Source organism: Salmo salar, chromosome 01 (assembly GCF_965601325.2).
Source record: "Salmo salar chromosome 01, fSalSal1, whole genome shotgun sequence".
Lineage (NCBI taxonomy): Eukaryota > Metazoa > Chordata > Actinopteri > Salmoniformes > Salmonidae > Salmo > Salmo salar.
In genome coordinates, this window is record NC_138291.1 from 84,978,518 (window position 1) to 85,002,100 (window position 23,583).

General features: G+C 41.4%; 1 protein-coding gene across 1 annotated transcript in view; it reads right to left on the reverse strand.

Moving 5' to 3' along the window:
* The window catches only part of nploc4 (NPL4 homolog, ubiquitin recognition factor), a 41,922-nt gene extending 24,379 nt beyond the window's left edge, over window positions 1-17,543 (reverse strand). The window contains exons 1-4 of the mRNA XM_014212612.3: window positions 17,349-17,543; window positions 15,388-15,468; window positions 4,412-4,521; window positions 229-444 (exon numbers count right to left, since the gene is read on the reverse strand). Coding sequence (XP_014068087.1) covers window positions 229-444; window positions 4,412-4,521; window positions 15,388-15,468; window positions 17,349-17,363 — 422 coding nt within the window. The 5' untranslated portion in view covers window positions 17,364-17,543. The remainder of the gene's footprint in view (window positions 1-228; window positions 445-4,411; window positions 4,522-15,387; window positions 15,469-17,348) is intronic.
* Between the last annotated feature and the right edge of the window lie 6,040 nt (window positions 17,544-23,583).

Genomic DNA, 23,583 nt, shown 5'->3' on the forward strand with positions numbered 1-23,583 from the left:
GCTGCAATACAACATACAGAAATTAAATCAATCTCTTACAGCTGTGGATCTCTTCAAATGAAATCCCTATTTCAAGAACATTGGGAAACAATGGCACTCCAAAAGGACAAAAAGACCACCTAATTTCACCTTTTCATTTTTGGCCAGGCAGGCTAATGCGTTTTGTCCTTTTTAAAAAAAGTTTTTGGGAGTGCCACGGTTTCCCAGGAATTATATAAAATATCTTACAGCTGTGGATCTTTGTTCCTGTATATCTTGCCCTCCTGCTTGGCCAGGTACTGGTCAATCTCATCCTCAGGGATGTGGGGTGCCGAGTGGGAGCGTGACATCATGGACGATGAAGATGAGGAGGGTAGTGATGAAGAGTGAGGCGTGGCCACGTCCATGGTCTCTCCGGAGGGTCCTGGGGAGCCCGACGGGTACAGGAAGAGCATGTCTCCATGTCTAGAGAAACACACAATGAGCATAATGAAATAATCCAAGATAATAACAAGTGAACAAAATGAAGTGATGATTACACAGAGTGTACAAAACATTAAGAACACCTGCTCTTGACAAACTGACCAGGTGAATGCTATGATCCCTTCTTGCGGTTACTTAATAAATACACTTCAAATCAGTGTAGATGAAGGGGAGGAGACAGGATAAAGAAGGATTTTTAAGCTTTGAGAAATGGATTGTATGTGTTTGTCAATTAGAGGGTGAACGGACAAGACAAGATTTAAGTGCCTATGAACAGGGTATGGAAGTAGGTGCCAGGCGCACCAGTTTGTGTCAGGAACTGCAATGCTGCTGGGTTTTTAAAGCACAACAGTTTCCAGTGTGTATCAAGAATGGTCCACCACCCAAAGGACACCCAGCCAACTTGACAACTGTGGGAAGCATTGGAGTCAACATGGGCCAGTATCCCTGTGGAACACTTGACAAATTGAGGCTATTGTTTAGTATACTCAGCGTAAATAATGATTACATGTTTATCTAGCTAAATAGAGTAGCCTAACAATTAGTGAATGTAAGAGGGGCGCAGCGCCACCTTGTGGACTGACTGCACCACAGTCATTTGTTTTTTTTAAAAGTATTTTGTTATCTCTAACCACGTTTCTATCTACAGTTTTCATGTGAGTAAAGGCATACCGTATATAACAAAACTGTGACAGCTGTGATGAAACAGGAAGTTGCAGTACAATTTTATAAATGCACACAGAAAATGTTGTTTGTTCATTATGGTGGGATCATTTTGTGTTGGTAAAATTAATTATGCAAGAAACGGTGGTGGAAATATTGATATAATAACCATTGTATCAAAGTGAACTTGGAGTCACGCAATGATATGGGCTGTAGTCCTCCCACTACGACATGCAGTTTATTAGGCTACAGAGGAAATAAATTGTGGTGAAAGTGCAAGGTGATCTTGATGCTCCTTTCCAATAAATATTGAGGGTCTTATTCTGGTGACATGATCGATGCTGGACTGCAATTTGACAAATATTCTCGCTTTTATCCATAATAATGTCATCTACCCGCACTGTATCTGCGACCTATCGGCTGGAGCTCACCTGCCAAGACCAGAGTAGGCACATTTGCGATTTAAATCAACAGTTTGTGTGACAAAACTAAATCATTAGAGTTGAAAATGTGATGGTAACATCTTGAACTTTAGATATTTATTCGGTACATGATGAAGTACATTGTGTGCAGTGTCATCACGCACTGATTTTTATCCGCAACAAGACCAATTAGTGGAAACACCTGAGTGTGCATATTTTCTTTATGCGGATTATAGAATATTTGCATTAAAAATAGGTCGCCAAGTGGATGGAAACCGAGTTATTTAAGGCCATTCGTTGCTCTGGAGTGCAGAAAATGGCAGTTAAGGTCAACAACAAAAAATATTTAAAAAATAACTATACTCAGCAGCACCACCAGATTGTTAACCTGTTGGGGCTAGGGGGCAGTATTTTCACGGCCGGATGAAAAACGTACCCAATTTAAACAGGTTACTACTCTGGCCCAGAAAATAGAATATGCATATTATTAGTAGATTTGGATAGAAAACACTGAAGTTTCTAAAAGTGTTTGAATGGTGTCTGTGTGTATAAATTAACTCATATGGCATGCAAAAAAACTGAGAAAAATTGAATCAGGAAGTGGGAGAAATTAGAAATGTAGTTTTTGTTTTGAATCCCTTGAAAAACTACAGTGACATAGGATTTACGTTGCACCTCCTAACTCTTCCATTGGCTTTCAACAATCTTTAGGAACTGGTTTCATCCGTCACCTGTTACCGGGCAGAAAATGGTGGCTCAGTCAATCACTGGCCAGTCTGAGGACAGGTGTCTTATGACGCGCATGCACGTGACTTCGTTGTTTTTTTATTTTTCTTCTGGGATGAATACCTATTGCCCGGTTGTAAAATTATCGCAATTTTACGTTAAAAAATATCCTAAAGGATTGATTGTAAACATCGTTAGACGTGTTTCTACAAACGGTAATGGAACTTTTCAACATTTCGTCTATGGATTTGCGTCCACACCACATGGCATTGTAAAGTGTTCTGGATGGGTCAACAAAACGGACGTATTTGGACATAAATGATGGACTTCGCAGAACAAATGAACATTTCTTGTGGAAGTGGGTGCCCTTCCGAGTGCATTCCGCCGAAGATCAGCAAAGGTAAGAAAATATTTCGAACATATTTTTTGAGATTTGTCGACGTCGTGGTTGTAGGCTAACTGTATAGCTTAGCATTGAAGGCTAAGTTCTGTACTCAGAATATTGAACAATGTGCTTTTTCCGTAAAGTTATTTTGAAATCTGACGAAGTGGTTGCATAAAGGAGTAGATTAACTCCAATTCTTAAAATAATTGTTATAAATTTTGTCAACGTTTATGAGTTCTTCTGTAAATGTATGTGCCTATTCACCGGAGGGTTATGGGGAGAAAACATTTTATGAACGTCACGCGCCAATGTAAATATTGGGTTTTTGGATATAAATATGAACTTGATCGAACAAAAAATGCATGTATTGTCTAACATGATGTCCTAGGAGTGAGGTTAAAACAATAACTTCTTGGTGACAGGGGGCAGTATTCGGAAATTCAGATGAATAACGTGCCCAAATTAAACTGCCTGCTACTCGGGCCCAGAAGGTAGGATATGCATATTATTAGTAGATTTGGATTGAAAACACTCTGAAGTTTCTAAAACTGTTTGAATGATGTTTGTGAGTATAACAGAACTCATATCTCAGGCAAAAACCTGAGAAATCCAACCAGGAAGTGGTTTGTAGTTTTTCAACTTACTGCTTTTCCAAACTACAGTGTCTGTGGGGTCATTTTGCACTTCCTAAGGCTGCCACTAGATGTCAAGTCTTTAGAACCTTGTTTCATGCTTCTACTGTTACTGGGAAGAGAATAAGAGCTGTCTCAAGCCTGAGACCAATGAGTTGTTTACTCCACAGGCACGCAGGCGCGCCGTTCCTTTTTTTCCCTCTAATAAATACGCCATTGTCCGGTTGAAATATTATCGAAGATTTATGTTAAAAAGACCCTAAGGTTTGATTGTAAACATCGTTTGACATGTTTCTACGAACGGTAATGGAACTATTTGACTGTCTCGGGTTTTGCGCTCACGCATTATGCCTTTGGATTAGTGATCTGAACGCGCGAACAAAACGGAGGTATTTGGACATAAATATGGAGTTTATCGAACAAAACGAACATTTCTTGTGGGAGTCCTGGGAGTGCATGCCGACGAAGATCAGCAAAGTGAAGAATTATAATACTATTTCTGAGTTTAGTTGACTCCAGAACTTGGCGGGTAACTGTATAGCTTGCTTTGATGGCTGAGCTCTGTACTCAGAATATTGAACAATGTGCTTTCGCCGTAAAGCTATTTTGAAATCTGACACAGCGGTTGCATTAAGGAGAAGTGTATCTATAATTCTTTCAATAACTGTTGTAAATTTTATCAACGTTTATGAGTATTTTTGTAAATTGATGTGCTCATTCACCGGAAGTTTTGGAGGCAATACATTTTCTGAACATCACGCCCCAATGTAAAATGGGGTTTATGGATATAAATAATAACTTTATCGAACAAAACATACATGTATTGTGTAACATTGAGTCCTGGGAGTGTCATCTGGTGAAGATCAAAGGTTAGTGATTCATTTTAGCTGTATTTCTGGTTTTTGTGACGCCTCTCCTTGCTTGGAAAATGGCTGTGTGGTTTTTCTTGTTTAGGCGCTGTCCTAACAATCTAATGTTATGCTTTCGCCGTAAAGCCTTTTTGAAATCGGACAACGTGGTTGAATTAATGAGAAGTGTATCTTTAAAATGGGATATAATAGTTGTATGTTTGAGCTAGCATCCCACATGTTCCAGAGAGGTTAATGTTTCTCCAAACTCACTTGATCTTGAGCAGGCTGAGGGTCTTATTCTGGGAGTGGATCTCATCGGTCTTGTTGCGGTTCAGGAAGATAGAGAAGCCATTGGAGGTGAAGCCAAACTCTTTGCCCACCTGACAGTAGAAAAAGGGTAATAATGATTAGTCTCGCCTGCCAGACCCATGGCACGGCTGTGGAAAGAGACTAGGTAATGATGAGCTTTACTTTAGAGCAGCGGTTCCCAAACTTTTTATAGTCCCATACCCCTTCAAAACATTCAACCTCCAGCTGCCCCTCTAGCACCAGGGTCAGCGCACTCTCAAATGTTGTTTTTTGACATCAATGTAAGCCTGCCACACACACCACTGTACGATAAAAAAATGTAAACATAAGAATGAGTGCGAGTTTGTCACTTCCCACGAGCCGGGTTGTGACAAAGAGCTCTTATAGGACCAGGGCACAAATAATAATCAATAATTTTGCTCTTTATTTAACCATCTTACATATAAAACCTTATTTGTTCATCGGAAATTGTGAATAACGCACCACAGATTAATGAGAAGGGTGTGCTTGAAATGATGGACCTAACACTGCAATGTTGGGTTGTAGAATGTCTCAGTCTTAAATCATTTTCCACACACAGTCCGTGCCTGTATTTAGATGTATTCATGTTAGTGAGGGCCGAGAATCCACTCTCACATAGGTAGGTGGTTGCAAAGGGCATCAGTGCCTTAACAGTGCAATTTACCAAGGCAGGATGGCTCTGAGCGCAGCCGTATCCAGAAATCTGGCAGTGGCTTCTGATTAAATTACATTTGCACAGAACCACTTGTTGCAATTTCGATGAGGCTCTCTTGTTCAGATATCGGTAAGTGGACTGGAGGCAGGGCATGAAAGGGATAACGAATCCATTTGTTTGTGCCGTCCAGTTAGGGAAAGTACCTGCGTAAACACGCACCCAGCTCACTCAGGTGCTTCGCTATATCACATTTGACATTGTCCGTAAGCTCAAGTTCATTTGCACAAAAAAATAATCATACAATGATGGAAAGACCTGTGTTGTCCTTAACCTCTCTGGGCCAGTGGGACGCTTGCATCCCACCTACTCAACAGCCAGTGGAATCCCGTGGCGCGATATTCAAATACCTTAGAAATGCTATTACTTCAATTTCTCAAACATATGACTATTTTACACCATTTTAAAGACAAGACTCTCGTTAATCTAACCACACTGTCCGATTTCAAAAAGGCTTTACAACGAAAGCAAAACATTAGATTATGTCAGCAGAGTACCCAGCCAGAAATAATCAGACACCCATTTTTCAAGCTAGCATATGTCACATAAACCCAAACCACAGCTAAATGCAGCACTAACCTTTGATGATCTTCATCAGATGACACTCCTAGGACATTATGTTATACAATACATGCATATTTTGTTCAATCAAGTTCATATTTATATCAAAAACCAGCTTTTTACATTAGCATGTGACTAGCATGTGACTAGCATTCCCACCGAACACTTCCGGTGAATTTACTAAATTACTCACGATAAACGTTCACAAAAAAACAAATTATTTTAAGAATTATAGGTACAGAACTCCTTTATGCAATCGCGATGTCCGATTTTAAAATAGCACATTTTGCAATATTCTGAGTAGATAGCCCGGCCATCACGGGCTAGCTATTTTGACACCCACCAAGTGTGGTACTCACCAAACTCTGATTTACTATTAGAAAAATTGGATTACCTTTGCTGTGCTTCGTCAGAATGCACTCCCAGGACTTCTACTTCAATAACAAATGCTGGTTTGGTTCCAAATAATCCATAGTTATATCCAAATAGCGGCGTTTTGTTCGTGCGTTCAAGACACTATCCGAAGGGTAAAGAAGGGTGACGCGCCCGGCGCGTTTCGTGACAATTTTTTTTTTTAATATTCCATTACCGTACTTCGAAGCATGTCAAACGCTGTTTAAAATCAATTTTTATGCGATTTTTCTCGTAAAAAAGCGCGAATATTCCGACCGTGAAACCCTGTTTTCGTTCAAAGACAAAAAAATAAAAACATGGTGTCGGCTCGTGCCCCAGTCTCATTGTTCTCAGATCGACCACTTACCAAATGCGCTACTGTTTTTCAGCCATGGCCTGCAAAGTCACCATTCAACGTTCTGGCGCCTTCTGAGAGCCTATGGGAGCGTTAGAAAATGTCACGTTATGCCAGAGATCCCCTGTTTTGGATAGAGATGATCAAGAAGGCCAAGAAATAGTCAGAGAGCGCTTCCTGTTTGGAATCTTCTCAGGTTTTGGCCTGCCAAATGAGTTCTGTTATACTCACAGACACCATTCAAACAGTTTTAGAAACTTTAGGGTGTTTTCTATCCAAATCAAACAATTATATGCATATTCTAGTTACTGGGCAGGAGTAGTAACCAGATTAAATCGGGTACGTTTTTTATCCGGCCGTGCAAATACTGCCCCCTATCCCCAACAGGTTAATGCAGACAGAGAAGAACTCCAACTTCTTAATCATAGCCTCAATTTTGTCCCGCACATTGAATATAGTTGCAGAGAGTCCCTGTAATCCTAGATTCAGACCATTCAGGCGAGAAAAAAACATCACCCAGATAGGCCAGTCGTGTGAGAAAATCGTCATCATGCAAGCAGTCAGACAAGTACAAATTATGGTCAGTAAAGAAAAAAACGTTACGGCCGGATGAAAAATGTACCCGATTTAAACTGGTTACTACTCTTGCCCAGAAACGAGAATATGCTTATTATTAGTAGATTTGGATAGAAAACACTCTGAAGTTTCTAAAACTGTTTGAATGGTGTCTGTGAGTATAACAGAACTCATATGGCAGGCAAAAACCTGAGAAAAGTCCAAGCAGGAAGTGGCCTGTGAGAAATTGTAGTTCTTTTGATTCTCTATCAAAACTACAGTATCTGTGGGGTTACGTAGCACCTTCTAAGGCTTCCATTGGCTCTCTAAAGCCTTCAGAAAGCGGATTGAGGCGTCTCCTGTCTCTGGGCAGAGTATAGTAGCTCAGTGGTCTGCCTGGTGACAAAGAGATTGGATATGCGCATTCACGCTGTTTTTTTCTTTTCCTCTTTGAATGAATACACTATTGTCCGGTTGGAATATTATCGCTATTTTACGAGAAAAATACCATAAAAATTGATTTTAAACAGCATTTGACATGCTTCTAAGTACGGTAATGGAACATTTTGACTTATGTCTCGAAATGCGCGTTACCCTTTGGATAGTGACCTGAACGCACGAACAAAATTGATTATTTGGAACAAAAACAACATTTCTTGTGGAAGTAGCAGTCCTGGGAGTGCATTCTGACGAAGATCAGCAAAGGTAATACAATTTTTCTAATACTAATTCTGAGTTTAGTGTGCCTCGAACTTGGCGGGTGTCAAAATAGCTAGCTGTGATGGCTGAGCCATGTACTCAGAATATTGCAAAATGTGCTTTTTGCCCGAAAAGCTATTTTAAAATCTGACATAGCGATTGCATAAAGGAGTTCTGTATCTATAATTCTTAAAATAATGATGTATTTTGTAAACGTTTATGATGAGTAATTTAGTAAATTCACCGGAAGTTTTCAGTGGGAATACATTTTTTGAACATCACACGCCAATGTAAAAAGCTGTTTTTTTTATATAAATATGAACTTGATTGAACAAAACATGCATGTATTGTATAACATAATGTCCTAGGAGTGTCATCTGATGAAGATCATCAAAGGTTAGTGCTTCATTTAGCTGTGTTTTGGGTTTTTGTGACATATGCTTGCTTGGAAAATGGCTGTGTGATTATTTTTGGCTATGTACTCTCCTAACAATCTAATGTTTTGCTTTGGCTGTAAAGCCTTTTTGAAATCGGACAATGTGGTTAGATTAACGAGAGCCTTGTCTTTAAAATGGTGTAAAATGGTCGTATGTTTGAAAAATTGAAATGATTGCATTTGAGGTTTTTGTATTTCGCGCCACGCTCTTCCATTGGATATTGGCGAGGCGTTCCGCTAGCGAAACGTCTAGCCTCAACAGGTTTTAAGCTCTTCTCAATTAAAAACATGCCAATACTTTGCCCCTTGATAACCAGCGCACTTCTGTATGTTGTAAAAGCGTTACATGGTCGCTGCCCATATCATTGCATAGCGCAGAAAATACACTAGCGTTTAGAGGCCTTGCTTTAACAAAGTTAACCATTTTCACTGCAGTGTCCAAAACGTCTTTCAAGCAATCAGGCATTCCCTTGGCAGCAAGAGCCTCTTGGTGGATGCCGCTACTCCCAAGTGGCGTCGGGAATAACTGCTTGCACATGCATTATCACTCCACCATGTCTCCCGGTCATGGCTTTTGCGCCATCGGTACAGATACCAACATGAGCAGGAGCTACATTTGGCTACATACGGACCGTTAGTGGAATTCCCGCGAGAGAGTAACAGTTAATGTTGGTTTTAGGTTCCAAGCCAAATTTCTTCAGCCTCCTGAGGTTGAAGAGGCACTGTTGCAACTTCACCATACTGTCTGTGTGGGTGGACTATTTCAGTTTGACAGTGATGTGTATGCCGAGAAACTTAAAGCTTTCCACCTTCTTGATTGTGATCTAGTCGATGTGAATTAAGGGGGGTGGGTGCTCCCTCTGCTGTTTCCTGAAGTCCACAATCATCTCCTTTGTTTTGTTGCTGTTGAGTGAGGTTATTTTCCTGGCACCGCACTCCCAGATCCCTCACCTCTTCCCTGTAGGCCGTCTCATCATTGTTGGTAATCAAGCCTACTATTGTTGTGTCATCTACAAACTTGATTGTGTTGCGAGGCGTGCTTGGTCACACAGTCCTGGCTGAACAGGGAGTACAGGAGGGGGCTGAGCACGCACCCTTGTGGGGCCCCAGTGTTGAGGATCAGCGGAGTGGTGTTTCCTACCTTCACCACCTGGGTGGGCCTGTCAGGAAGTCAATGACCCAACTGCACAGGGCAGGGTTCAGAACCAGGGCCCCAAGCTTAAGTGCCTTGCTTAAGGGCACGTCAACATTCTTCACCTGGTCCTCAAACCGGTGAACTTTCAGTTACTGGCCCAACTAGCGGTTATGAGCATTACTAGTTCTCATGTTACCAGTTCTCATGTCTTGAGGCGTTACTATTCTATTATCATACAACCCTAGTCCTTGTGAGGTTTTTTAATTTTTTTATTCAACTAGGCAAGTCAGTTAACATGTTAGGGCTAGGGGGCAGTATTGACACGGCTGGATAAAAAAACGTACCCAATTTAATCTGGTTACTACTCCTGCAGAGTAACTAGAATATGCATATAATTATTGGCTTTGGATAGAAAACACCCTAAAGTTTCTAAAACTGTTTGAATGGTGTCTGTGAGTATAACAGAACTCATATGGCAGGCCAAAACCTGAGAAGATTCCATGCAGGAAGTGGCCTGTCTGACAAGTTGTGTTTCATCTGGGCTCTTTTTATTGAAGATTTAGGATCTTTGCAATAACGTGACACTTCCTATGGCTCCCATAGGCTCTCAGAGCCTGGGAAAAAGCTGAAAGATATCGAGGCAGGCTCTGGCTGAAACACATTATCGCGTTTGGCAAGTGGCCGCTCAGAGTACTGTGGGCTTAGGCGCGTGCCCGAGTCGACCGAATGCTTTATTTTCTTTCCTCTGTTTACCTAAATGCAGATTCCCGGTCGGAATATTATCGCTTTTTTACGAGAAAAATGGCATAAAAATGGATTTTAAACAGCGGTTGACATGCTTCGAAGTACGGTAATGGAATATTTAGAATTTTTTTGTCACGAATTGCGCCATGCTCGTCACCCTTATTTACCCTTTCGGATAGTGTCTTGAACGCACGAACAAAACGCCGCTGTTTGCATATAACTATGGATTATTTTGAACCAAACCAACATTTGTTATTGAAGTAGAAGTCCTGGGAGTGCATTCTGACGAAGACAGCAAAGGTAATAACATTTTTCTTCTAGTAAATGTGACTTTTCTGAGTGCTAAACTTGCTGGGTGTCTAAATAGCTAGCCCTGTGATGCCGGGCTATCTACTGAGAATATTGCAAAATGTGCTTTCACCGAAAAGCTATTTTAAAATCGGACATATCGAGTGCATAGAGGAGTTCTGTATCTATAATTCTTAAAATAATTGTTATGCTTTTTGTGAACGTTTATCTTGAGTAATTTAGTAAATTCACCGGCAGTGTTCGGTGGGAATGCTAGTCACATGCTAATGTAAAAAGCTGTTTTTTTTATATAAATATGAACTTGATTGAACAAAACATGCATGTATTGTATAACATAATGTCCTAGGGTTGTCATCTGATGAAGATCAAAGGTTAGTGCTGCATTTAGCTGTGGTTTGGGTTTATGTGACATTATATGCTAGCTTGAAAAATGGGTGTCTGATTATTTCTGGCTGGGTACTCTGCTGACATAATCTAATGTTTTGCTTTCGTTGTAAAGCCTTTTTGAAATCGGACAGTGTGGTTAGATTAACGAGAGTCTTGTCTTTAAAATGGTGTAAAATAGTCATATGTTTGAAAAATTGAAGTTTTTGCATTTCTAAGGTTTTTGAATAACGCGCCACAGGATTACACTGGCTGTTACGTAGGTGGGACGATTTGGTGCCACCTATCCTAGAGAGGTTAAGAACAAATTCCTATTTACAATGACGGCCTACCCCGGTCAACCCCTAACGATGCTGGGCCAATTGTGCACCGCCCTATGGGACTCCCAATCACAGCCGGTTGTGATACAGCCCTGAATCGAACCAGGGTCTGTAGGGAGACCTCTAGCACTGAGATGCAGTGCCTTAGACCTCTGCGCCACTCGGGAGGTTGAGAGGTTCTGTTGGGAGGTGTAGTAGGCTTTCACCTTGTCTGGCACTTTGGCTGCATACTTAGGCCATCCTGTTGTCACATGGTGTTTAACCATCTGCAGCTTTGCATGCGGTTGGGTCTGCTTCTTGACGACATCAAGCTTGGTGGGTGAGATAGGCCATGCTGTACGAACTGCATCCTCATAGGCCTCGATTTCACTGGTCAGATCTGCGATCTCTCGTGTAACAGCTGCCTGGGGATGTCTGGAAAGTGTGTAATAAGTGGTTTCCCGGCAAATACTCGGCTGTAGGGTTATAAACGCATCATGCGCATCAGTCTCTGACACCACAAAGGCACAAAGTCAAGGTATTTACAGTTTATTATTGTTTGTGATCACTCTGCAGTGCGAATGTAGGGGCCATACATATATCTGGTAAACTTCTCACATGCCCAGACTGCTGCGAGACACTCCTTTTCTATCGTGCATAGCGCTTCTCTGAATCTGTGAGAGTCCTGGAGCAATAAGCTACTGGCTTTAACTGTCCATCTTGTTTTTGTAGTAGGACCCCGCCAACCCATAACTACTGGCATCAGCACTGACTATGGTAGGCTCTGTAATATCACAGAATGCCAGTACAGGTGACTGACGAGTTGCTTTACCTTCCTAAAGGCCTGCTCCTGCACTGTACTCCATGCCTTCTTGGTTGATCAGGAGCTCTTATCTCGCGCTGGAAGATTTCTGGGGCACTATTGATTCCAAATGGAAGGTTGTTGAAACGGTACCTTCCAAAAAACGTTATAAATGTGGTAAGCTTGGCACTCTGTCTAGTGGAATCTGCCAGAAGCCACTTGATGCATCGAAGAGAGAAAAATACCATGGCACCAGAAAGCTTAGGCAGGTTATCGTCTATGGTGGGTAGAATATATTTCTCCCTTTTCCCTGATTTGTTTAACCGTCTCAGGTCAGCACCTACCCTCAGCTGGTTTTTGTTCTTCTTGGGTACCAGGACCATAAGAGCACACAACTCTGTGGGCTCCCTCATCACACCACTCAGATGTGTTTCAGTGCCCATGCTGGGGAGCCCACAGAGTGGTGTGCTCTTATGGTCCTGGTACCTAAGAAGAACAAAGACCAGCTGAGGGTATGTGCTGACCTGAGCCCCTTTACTTGCTCTGACTGTCTCAGAAGCGCTACCACTTTGTCGAGTGTCAAGTCAAGTGTTAGATAAGGAGTTGTCAGAGAAGCTTCAACTAATATCCCTACGACCAACCTAATATCCCTACGACCAACATATATTCTTGATGCTTGGCATTGTCGAAAGCGCGACTGGGTCGTGTCCATAGATACAGAACAAAAAGACCTAACTACTGGGTCGCTTCTCTGGCAAACAAACCAATAGAACGAACGAGCAGCCATCTTGGGTATCAACCCTAAATTTGGGTCAGGAATGTATCTTGTGGAAGGCTGAAATTAATAAATTCATCAAAATAAAATGTTTAATGAAAATATGTAAATCATTATTTGAATATGTTGATAACCCATTGTATAAAGGTGATAATGCCCTCGAAGCCGGTGTTTGGAGGATATATTGGCGAGGTCAATATATCTGCCAAACACCGGCTTCTCGGGCATTATCACTTAGACATAAGACAGGATACCGTCTTCACCGTACTTGTTACTACGGATGCAAGCAGATTGACTTGTCCAATCACCTTTTGACATCATGTGTGCCCATGTTGAAAAATGTAAGAGCAAATAAATAAGTCTTGGGAGCACGGAAAAATATTCAAGGTATGAATGATAAGAATCGCCAGCAATGACAAAATACTTTTTTTCCCCCTTCTCCTAGGGGCACGGGTGCTCCCAAATTAAAATTCCAGGTAGCACAGTAGAATATTTAGGAGCTTATGCAGCCAAACTGGTAGCACTGTAAAGCCCTGTGAGTGTATTTTTGTGAAAAGTCTAGTAAGTAGACTGCTCAAGGTAAAAATCCTGTGTCAGCCATACACAGGTCACAAAAATGCAGCTTATTAAAAGCTGAGAAAACAGTGCAGTGCCTTTGTTCTTATGGGCAAGACAACAGTAGTGGTCTAGCCTATATCAGCATAAATATAACAATGACATGCAAAGGGATATAATGTATGAATGCGTCTGGGAAAATCCCTCCCTCCCCATCTGATCAGACACAGTGCCTCTCTGGGCTCTTCATGCAACTCTCCCTATCACTGACTTATTGACAGCACATCAGTGGCAGGGAATACAAATTAGACTACTCTCTCCATTGATCTGCAACACATTTCTGTTTTAACTAAAAGACATTCATTTTTAATAGGCTTCTGCCGCAGGCAAGGCAACCCTTCTCCACTGTGACCAAACAGCCGGTGACATTTCTTTTTCAGCCACTGATATCGGAATTGAGTTTAATGGGCAATCTGAAATTGGTACATCAACTTGTTGACTTAAATGATATGTACCCATTTATTCTTGAAGAATATAACGTATAAATGCTTAATGAGCTTAGTTCAACTATCTTACTCCAAAACACAAAATATAAGCTTATTGTACTCCATTGTTTGTAAACTATGTAATTGTAAACAAACACTGTAGCTTCAAAACATGGTTACCTATAATATTGATGTCATGGATGAATAGTCTTTGTATCTATAGCTCGGTCTCTGAGGATCTTGACTGTCACTGATGGCATTAGACACTGGTGCCAGTTCAAGGACAGAGCCCCGTATTTATTCAAAAATTTTCCCACTCTTGACTCTGCAGTTACCGTTGGGTCTCATGGAGCTAAGAACTTCCTCATGAGAGAAGTGGTGCAGTGTGTCTTCTATGAAAGCTTGGTCTATGAATTTGAAAGTGGTTCCATTTCTCAAGCCCCATCACTCAGTTATTTACCAAAACAGTGGTGGGATGCCCACTTAGTTGTTGTCTGACCTGCTGACTGCCTCTAAGGTATTTCCTTGATTTCCTACCCAATACTGTCTCACGGTCGCTGAGGTCCAGTTGTGGTCAAGACTGGCAGGCAAGCAAGCATGCGGACGTGATACAGCTATTTATAAGCCACTGTTCAAAGGAATTGCAATAATACACAGCTCTCCCGCTCCACATAGGTTCTACAGCTGCACAAGCACCATCGAGAGCATCCTGACCAGTTGCATCACCACCTGGTATGGCAACTGCTCGGCATCTGACCGTAAGGCGCTAGAGGGTAGTGCGAACGGCCCAGTTTCCTGCCATCCAAGACCTATAAAATAGGCAGTGTCAGAGGAAAGCCCATAAAATTGTCAGAGACTCCAGTCACCCAAGTTATAGACTTTTCTCTACTACCGGACGGCAAGCGGTACCGGAGTGTCAAGTCTAGGACCAAAAGGCTCCTCAACAGCTTCTACCCCCAAGCCATTAGACCGCTGAACAATTCATAAAAATCGCCACCGGACAATTTACGTTGACCCCCCTCCCTTTTGTACACTGCTGCTACTCACTGTTTGTTTGTTACCTATGCATAGTCACTTTGCCCCCAACTATATGTACAGATTACCTCAACTAGCCTGTACACCCACACACTGACTCAGTACCGGTGCCCCCTGTATATAGCCTCGTTATTGTGTTACTTTTTATATTAGTCTACTTGGTAAATATTTTCTTCTACTTGAACTGCACTGTCGGTTAAGGGCCTGTAAGTAAGCATTTCACGGTAAAGTCCACACTTCTTGTATTCGGCGCATGTGACAAATAAAGTTTGATTTGATTTGACATAACACCCACAGGTCTCTGCTGAGCCATGCATTGGATCCTTCCACAGTGGATGGCTCACTCTCATTAGCTGCACAGTGCACAGGCGAGGGGGAACACTGCAGAAATACTCTCCCTTTCCTGCAGAGTTGCCTACCTCATAAATGAACACTGAGCTTGAGCACAGGCTAGGCACAGGGAGAGAAAGTGAGAAAGACAGAGAAAGGTGTCAATCTTCTGATGCTACCTGGCCAAAAGCAGTTAGACAGAATGTGCTATTAATATGACTACAGAATGACAGAAAGAACCACAAGTTTTCCATGTGTTTGTGGAGAGTAGTTTGTTTTTGTACACAGCCCAACCATATAGCCTACAATACCACTAAGAGCCCATGTTTGTCTTCATGTCATGTTTCCATACCTTATTGAGGAAAGCAGCTGCTGTCTCCTTCTTGGTGGCGGGGATCTTCTTCATCCCGTTCGGGGACTGAACCCGGATGATCTGTAAATTAGGAAAAATATTACATTTCTCCACATCATAATCTATCATTTCCATTATCTCCGAAATTTTGATTGCTTAACCAAACCAAATACATTGGAAAACCATATTGATCATGACTCATCACCAATGAAAAGATTAGGCAAATTCTCAAAAAAGTTCTAAAGCTGCACCATTGAGAGCATCTTGACTGGCTGCATCCCCGCTTGGTACAGCAACTGCAAGGCACCCGACTGCAAGGCACTACAGAGGGTGGTGAGTACAGACCTCTATACCAGGCTGTCAGTAGAAGGGGCAAAGCAATTGTCAAAGACTCCAGCCACCCAAGCCATAAACTGTTCGTTCTCTCTGCTACCACATTGCAAGCGGTACCAGCGCACCAAGTCTGGAACCAACAGCTGCTACCCCCCAAGCCATAAGACTGCTAAACAGCTCATCAAATGGCTACCCGGACTACCTGCATTTACCCTTTTTTTGACTAACTATCCACACATACTTATTACACTGACACCCCAACACACACTACATATGCCCACACACACACACACACACACACACACACACTTTCACATACACTGCTGCTGCTACTTTCTATCTATCCTGTGGCCTAGTCACTTTACCCCTATGTTTATGTACACATAGCTACATTACCATGTACCCCTGCACATCGACTCAGTACTGGTACTCCTTGTATTTCAGTCATGTTATTTTTAACTCATTATTGTTATTCACTTTGTATTTGTGTCACTATTTCTATGTTGTTGTTTTTACCTTTAACTCTAGTTGGCAAACAACCTGTAAGTAAGCATTTCACTGGCAGTCTACACTTGTTTACAAAGCATGTGACAAATAAAATGTGATTTGACTCATCAGCTAATTTTATTAACACCCCAAACTGTCTCGCTGACATTTGTTGCAACCCACTGAAAACTGGACACTGCTGTAACTATTTAGCTAGATTTTTCTGCTAGAGCTGTCAGTGCCAGGGCCATGACAGTGCAGAAATGTGGGTGAGGGTCGTTGGTACCCGTCGTTCACTGATGCAGTGGTTATAATTAACAAGCAATAATTTGGTTGTGATGGTCAATTACCTAGTTTAGTTAGCTAAGAATTGTAAAGGACATGATATGAGCAGCTTCTGTCATGGGCTGGCTGGTTTTTAAATAATGACTGTAGGTACGTTAGCTAGCTGGATTGTTTAATCTCGAATGAGCAGGGAAAACAACCCTAAACAGTAATTTAGCTAGCTAACTAACGTTAATTATTTAGCTAGCAAGCCAGCCAACTCGTGACTAAGTAATTAACTAGCTAAAACTATTTTTAGGCACAAGTTGAAGACAAGGTCGCTATGAACACTGACAAGATAATTTAACTTTTAACAAAGTTAGCTAGCTACAGAAACTATCACTTCTTTCTTGCAACAACAAAAAAATGGGCGCCAGGGAATATTGATAAAACTTGTTAGCTGCTTAGGTCGGTAGCTAACAACGTCAACAGCAATGTGCCTTTGTCAAAGTGAACGTCCACGCATTTTTTCAAAAACCAATAAAAGCAAAGATTGTTAGCTCCCTAGCTAACACACGATTTAACTACTTTTCTATTAAATAGCTATGATAGGTCAACGTAAACTGAGCCACCGTAACGTTACATGTTGGCAAATTTGAAATAAAAGATGTCTGACTAACTAGCTAGGTAAACTTGATAACAGAGGGAGTTAGCGGTTATCTAGGCCCTGTCAGTCTAGTGAGATGCTAACTATGTTAGCTAGCAAATGGCTAATTCTGCTGCCTCATCACTCCGCTGGTCAGACTTTGGTAACGTTAGCTAGCTGGCTATCAATCCTAAATCTTTTAGCTTTAACTATAATGCGCTGTCATACTTACAATATTTTCTGCCATGATGTTCGGGTTTGTGGTCCCGATTTATTTCACTGTGTAGCAAAAGAGAACGATACCAACGATAAAATATTTACTGACTGGACAGAATCAACGGAACTCCATTCCACGACTCAAACACCGGGTGTTACACGCTAACAAGTCCGTACCCCTCCGCAACTGCCCGAGTGAAAGAGGCATCGATATAAAACCCTTCCGAGACTTTTGTTATGCAGCATTTCCACAGGTTATTGCTTCCTCGCAAATAATTCTCAACTCCACGATACTCAAAGAAGTTGAGTTGCGAGGCGATTAATTTTGTCGGAGTGTACCCTACCTCGACTACAACGGATCGGTATCAGTCGATACTTGTAAAAATGTCCATTCTTTCATACCTTGTAGGGTGAATTCAAATCAGAGTGGACATTTTATAAACTGAGACAGCTTAATCCTGAGGCGTGTATTTATTGGTCTGACAAGAGATAATCTAAACTATTGTAACGAGATGTCTTCTTCAATTTTGATGTTAAGGTTATAAAACTCATACATAATGCAAAGTGCCAAATTGTAAATGTGCCTACTATGTACTGGTGCATGAAAATACATTTTAAAAAGTTGCCAATATTATGTTTACATTTTGTGATTCTGTATTTTTTTTTACTAAATAGGGCATCGTGGATTAGCTAAAGTGGGGCAGTTTTATAGGCTTTTCCAATGGAGGAAAGATATCCAGTTTACAATAGGGACCACCCTGTACTTAGGTTAGGCAGGGCTCTGGTTCTTGTAGTGCTTCTGTATATCCTGCAATTTGTTTCATGTAGTACTGTTATTAGTCCTGTTATTTAATTAAGTGAATTCAGAAAAAGTGGGACACTTGTTGCATTTCCTCTTCTGTAACCTCTTTTCAACATATTAGCCTGACATGATACATTTCTGAAATTATCAGATGTTTCACAAATCACAAAATTGAATACATTTGTAATTGTAATTGACTATAATAATGGTGCCCCAGATTGTCTAACCTGCAGTCCCAGTCTACCAAATAAGAACTGAAAATATTTCACTCAATGTACAGAAATAGTTGTGTCATGCCTCCTGTGAATATGATATCAACATTTGTTTTTTGTGTGTGATTAGGAAACATCTTGAGGATTTCTGAAATGTATCATGTGTTGGTTGGGCTAATATGTTGGATAGATGTCGAAAGAGGTTACAGAAGACAGAAATGGGAAATGTGTCCCACTTATTCCAAATTCTCCCTACTGTGTAAATGTTATTTTCTTGGGGTGCTGCAATACATCGTTTTTGATAAACACGTAAATCGATGTGACTTCTGTCAAATTGCACATTTTTATATAAAAAAACGACCGTTTGCAGCTCCCAAAGAAAAGAACGGTGTTACACAAGACACTGCCTGGACACATTACAAGGTACTGTATATTCATGAAAAAAATGGACATCGACTGATACCGACTCAATATAGTCAGAAGTACTGTAAATTAGCCCTCCAACTGCTTTTAAATGCTAGTAAAACTAAATGCATGCTCTTCAACCGATTGTCTCCCGCACCCGCCCGCCCGACTCGCATCACTACGCTGGACAGTTCTGACTTAGAATATGTGGACAACTACAAATACCTAGATGTCTGCTTAGACTGTAAACTCTCCTTCCAGATGCACATTAAGCATCTCCAATCCAAAATTAAATCTAGAATCGGCTTCCTATTTCGCAACAAAGCCTCCTTCACTCATGCTGCCAAACATACCTTCGTAAAACTGACTATCCTACCGATCCTTGACTTCGGCGATGAAATTTACAAAATAGCCTCCAACACTCTACTCAGCAAACTGGATGTAATCTATCACAGTGCCATCCGTTTTGTTACCAAAGCCCCATATACTACCCACCACTGAGACCTGTATGCTCTCGTTGGCTGGCCCTCACTACATATTCGTCGCCAAACCCACTGGCTCCAGGTCATCTATAAGTGTTTGCTTGGTAAAGCCCCGCGTTATCTCAGCTCACTGGTCACCCTAGCAACACCCACCTGTAGCAAGCGCTCCAGCAGGTATATTTCACGGGTCATCCCCAAAGCCAACACTTCCTTTGGCCGCCTTTCCTTCCAGTTCTTTGCTGCCAATGACTGGAACGAATTGCAAAAATCACTGAAGCTGGAGTCCTATATCTACCTTTCTAACTTTAAGCATCAGCTGTCAGAGCAGCTTACCAATCACTGTACCTGTACACAGTCAATCGGTAAATAGCACACCCAACTACCTCATCCCCATATTGTTATTTATCCTCTTACTCTTCTACATTTGCACACACTGTACATAGATTTTTCTATTGTGTTATTGACTGTACATTTGTTTATGTGTAGCTTTGTGTTGTTGTTTTTATCGCACTGCTTTGCTTTATCTTGGCCAGGTCGTAGTTGTAAATGATAACTTGTTCTCAACAGGCCTACCTGGTTAAATAAAGGTGAAATAAAAATAAAAACTACACTCTGGCAATACTCTTCTTTGATGAGGTTTAATGGCAGTTGGCATCCAATAAATGTTGCATTACGGCCACCTACTAGACTGGAGTCAAAAAAATGTATTTTTATAAATCAACAAATACCCTGTCATCTAACCCTACACTCATGAAAAACCCACCACCCTACTCCACTATTTAAATCTATCTAGCCCTACCTCAGGCTTAAAGCCTGAAAGGATGGGACACCACCACTCAACACACCCTGTAACTCTTCTGACGTCAAGTCTCGTATACGCAAATACTTCTCTGCAGCTTCCACTACAACCTCAATTTTCTGCGATTTATGTTCCATCCCTGCAGTACAGTTGATAACCATTGCTATAAATGCTAAAAATGCAATTTTATTGAAGCATATATCACTTGTTGGCTTATCTACTACTCACACGAATCCTCTCAGGATCCCTCCACCTTAACCCATCTTCCTCTACTTTCTTCACTGCCTCAGCATATGACAACTTCTTCACTACTCTAACCCTGGAAACCTCAACCTGCCTCTCTCGCACCAGACATTATTAATCCCCCAGCCCCATGGGAAGTTTGGCTCAAAGTGGAAGAGAGATTGACTTCATCACTACTTGTTTTTGTAAGATGTGTTGACATTCTGAATGCACCGAGGTGTCTGTTTAAACTGCTAGCACACGGCTCGGACACCCACGCATACCCCACAAGCAGTGTTGGGGAGTAATGTAAGGGATTACAAAAAAACGCTAACTGTAATCCGTTACATTACCAGCAAAACTATTGTAATCAGATTACAGATACTTTTGAAAAACTAGATCTTACTTAAAGGATTACTTTTAAATTTACAAAGGATGTTGGCGAAAAAAAATCTTTGACACTTCTCTGTTTTTCTCAATGACATTCAAATCAACACAAATTGTAAATTTGTTCCACCCGAGCGAGTCTGACCACAAGTCAGAGACCACTATGATGACACACCAAATGTGTTTGATGGATCGCGGGTAAAGAGCAGGAATAGGCTTCTGTAGGCTACAGTCCAAGCTATGTCTTCCAATGGTCAGAGGCAGGTAGTCTAGTGGTTAGAGCGTTGGGCCAATAACTGAAAGGTAGCTGGATTGAATCCCCAAATTGACACAGTAAAAATCTGTCGTCCTGCCCCTGAACAAGGCAATTAATGCACTGTTCCCTGGTAGGCCGTCATTGTAAATAAGAATTTGTTCTTAACTGACTTGCCTAGTTAAATAAAGGTTCAATTTTTTTTAAATGGTGTGACTGCTGTCGGCATCTAAATATTATCCAACTTGAATAAACGCTTGGAGGTAAACATGACAGCAGTGTATTCTACTGCGATACTGCTGCTCTCTCGTTTAGCTTTTTGTGCCTTACAGATTGTGGTTGTTGTGGATGGCTGTTCACAAATCTAAATGTGTGTTTGAACCCAATAATGGTTGAATTCTAGAAGTTTAAGCTGCCTATCAATCATTGTTTTTTAAACCAATGGACAGCCAGTGAAAAATGCGCTCTAGCAATAGCTGCATAGTGCTGATCCCAGCCTATGGAATAAAAGTGGGGCTTTTATTGCTCACTCTAATTCATGCTGATAAAAAATATAAATCCATAGGCCTAATGGACACATGCTCAAACTCGCACAATTTTGATAGACTTAAATGCACAATCTGTAGTTGGTACATCCATTTTTGGACTTAAATTATATAAATACAGTACAGTACCAGTCAACAGTTTGGACACACCTACTCATTCCAGGGTTTTTCTTTATTTTGACTATTTTCTACATTGTAGAATAATAGTGAAGAGATCAAAACTATGAAATAACACATATGGAATCCTGTAGTAACCAAAAAGGGTTAAACAAATTAAAATATATTTTATATTTAAGATTCTTCAAAGCAGCCACCCTTTGCCTTGATGACAGCTTTGCACACTCTTGGCATTCTCTCTACCAGCTTCATGAAGTAGTCACCTGGAATGCATTTAAATTAACAGGTGTACCTTGTTAAAAGTTCATTTGTGGAATTTCTTTCCTCCTTAATGCATTTGAGCCAATCAGTTGTGTTGTGTCAAGGTAGGGGTGGTATACAGAAGATAGCCCTATTTGGTAAAAGACCAAGTCCATATTATGGCAAGAACAGCTCAAATAAGGAAAGAGAAACGACAGTCCATCATTACTTTAAGACATGAAGGTCAGTTAATCCGGAACATTTCAATAACTTTTGACTGAAAATTTCTTCAAGTGCAGTCGCAAAAACCATCAAGCGCTATGATGAAACTGGCACTCACGAGGACCGCCACAGGACGGGAAGACCCAGAGTTACCTCTGCTGCAGAGGAAAAGTTCATTAGAGTTAACTGCACCTCAGATTGCAGCCCAAATAAATGCTTCACAGAATTCAAGTAAGACACATCTCAACATCAACTGTTCAGAGGAGACTGCGTGAATCAGGCCTTCATGGTCGAATTCCAGCGAAGAAACCACTACTAAAGGACACCAATAATAAGAAGAGACTTGCTTGGGCCAATAAACATGAGCAATGGAAATTAGACCAGATGAAATCTATCCTTTGGTCTGATGAGTCCAAATTTGAGATGTTTGGTTGCAACCGCCGTGTCTTTGAGAGGCGCAGAGTAGGGATCTCCGCATGTGTGGTTCCCACTGTGAAGCATGGAGGAGGAGGTGAGATAGCATGGGGTTGCTTTGCTGGTGACACTATCTGTGATTTATTTAGAATTCAAGGCACACTTAACCAGCATGGAGACCATAGCATTCTGCATCCATATACCATCTCATCTGGTTTGCTACCATCCCACCTGGTTTGCGCTTAGTGGGACTATCATTTGTTTTTCAACAGGACAATGACCCAAAACACACCTGAGGCGCCGACAAAGATTGCCGCCTCACTTCTCGTTCCTAGGAAACTATGCAGTATTTTTCTTTTTTATGTGTTATTTCTTACATTTTTACCCCAGGTAATCTTAGGTTTTACTACATACAGTCGGGAGGAACTATTGGATATAAGAGCAACGTCAACTCACCAACATTACGACCAGAAATACGACTTTCCCGAAGCGGATCCTCTGTTTGGCCCACCACCCAGGACAATGGATCGAATCCCAGCCGGCGAGCCAAAACAAAGGCGCCGCAGAAAAAGGGGCAGACGGAGAGGTCTTCTGGTTAGGCTCCGTAGACGGGCACATTGTGCACCGCTCCCAAGCATACTACTCGCCAATGTCCAGTCTCTTGACAACAAGGTAGACGAAATCCGAGCAAGGGTAGCATTCCAGAGAGACATCCGAGATTGTAACGTTCTTTGTTTCACGGAAACATGGCTCATTCGAGGCACGCTATCTGAGTCGGTACAGCCACCTGGTTTCTTCACGCATCGTGCCGACAGAAACAAGCATCTCTCTGGTAAGAAGAAGGGTGGGGTGTATGCCTTATGATTAACGAGACGTGGTGTGATCATAACAACATACAGGAACTCAAGTCATTTTGTTCACCTGACTTAGAATTCCTCACTGTCAAATGCCGACCGCATTATCTACCAAGAGAATTCTCTTCGATTATAATCACAGCCGTGTATATCCCCCCCAAGCAGACACATCGACGGCCCTGAAAGAACTTCATTGGACTCTATGTAAACTGGAAACCACATATCCTGAGGCTGCATTTATTGTAGCCGGGGATTTTACTAAGGCTAATCTGAAAACAAGGCTCCCCAAATTCTATC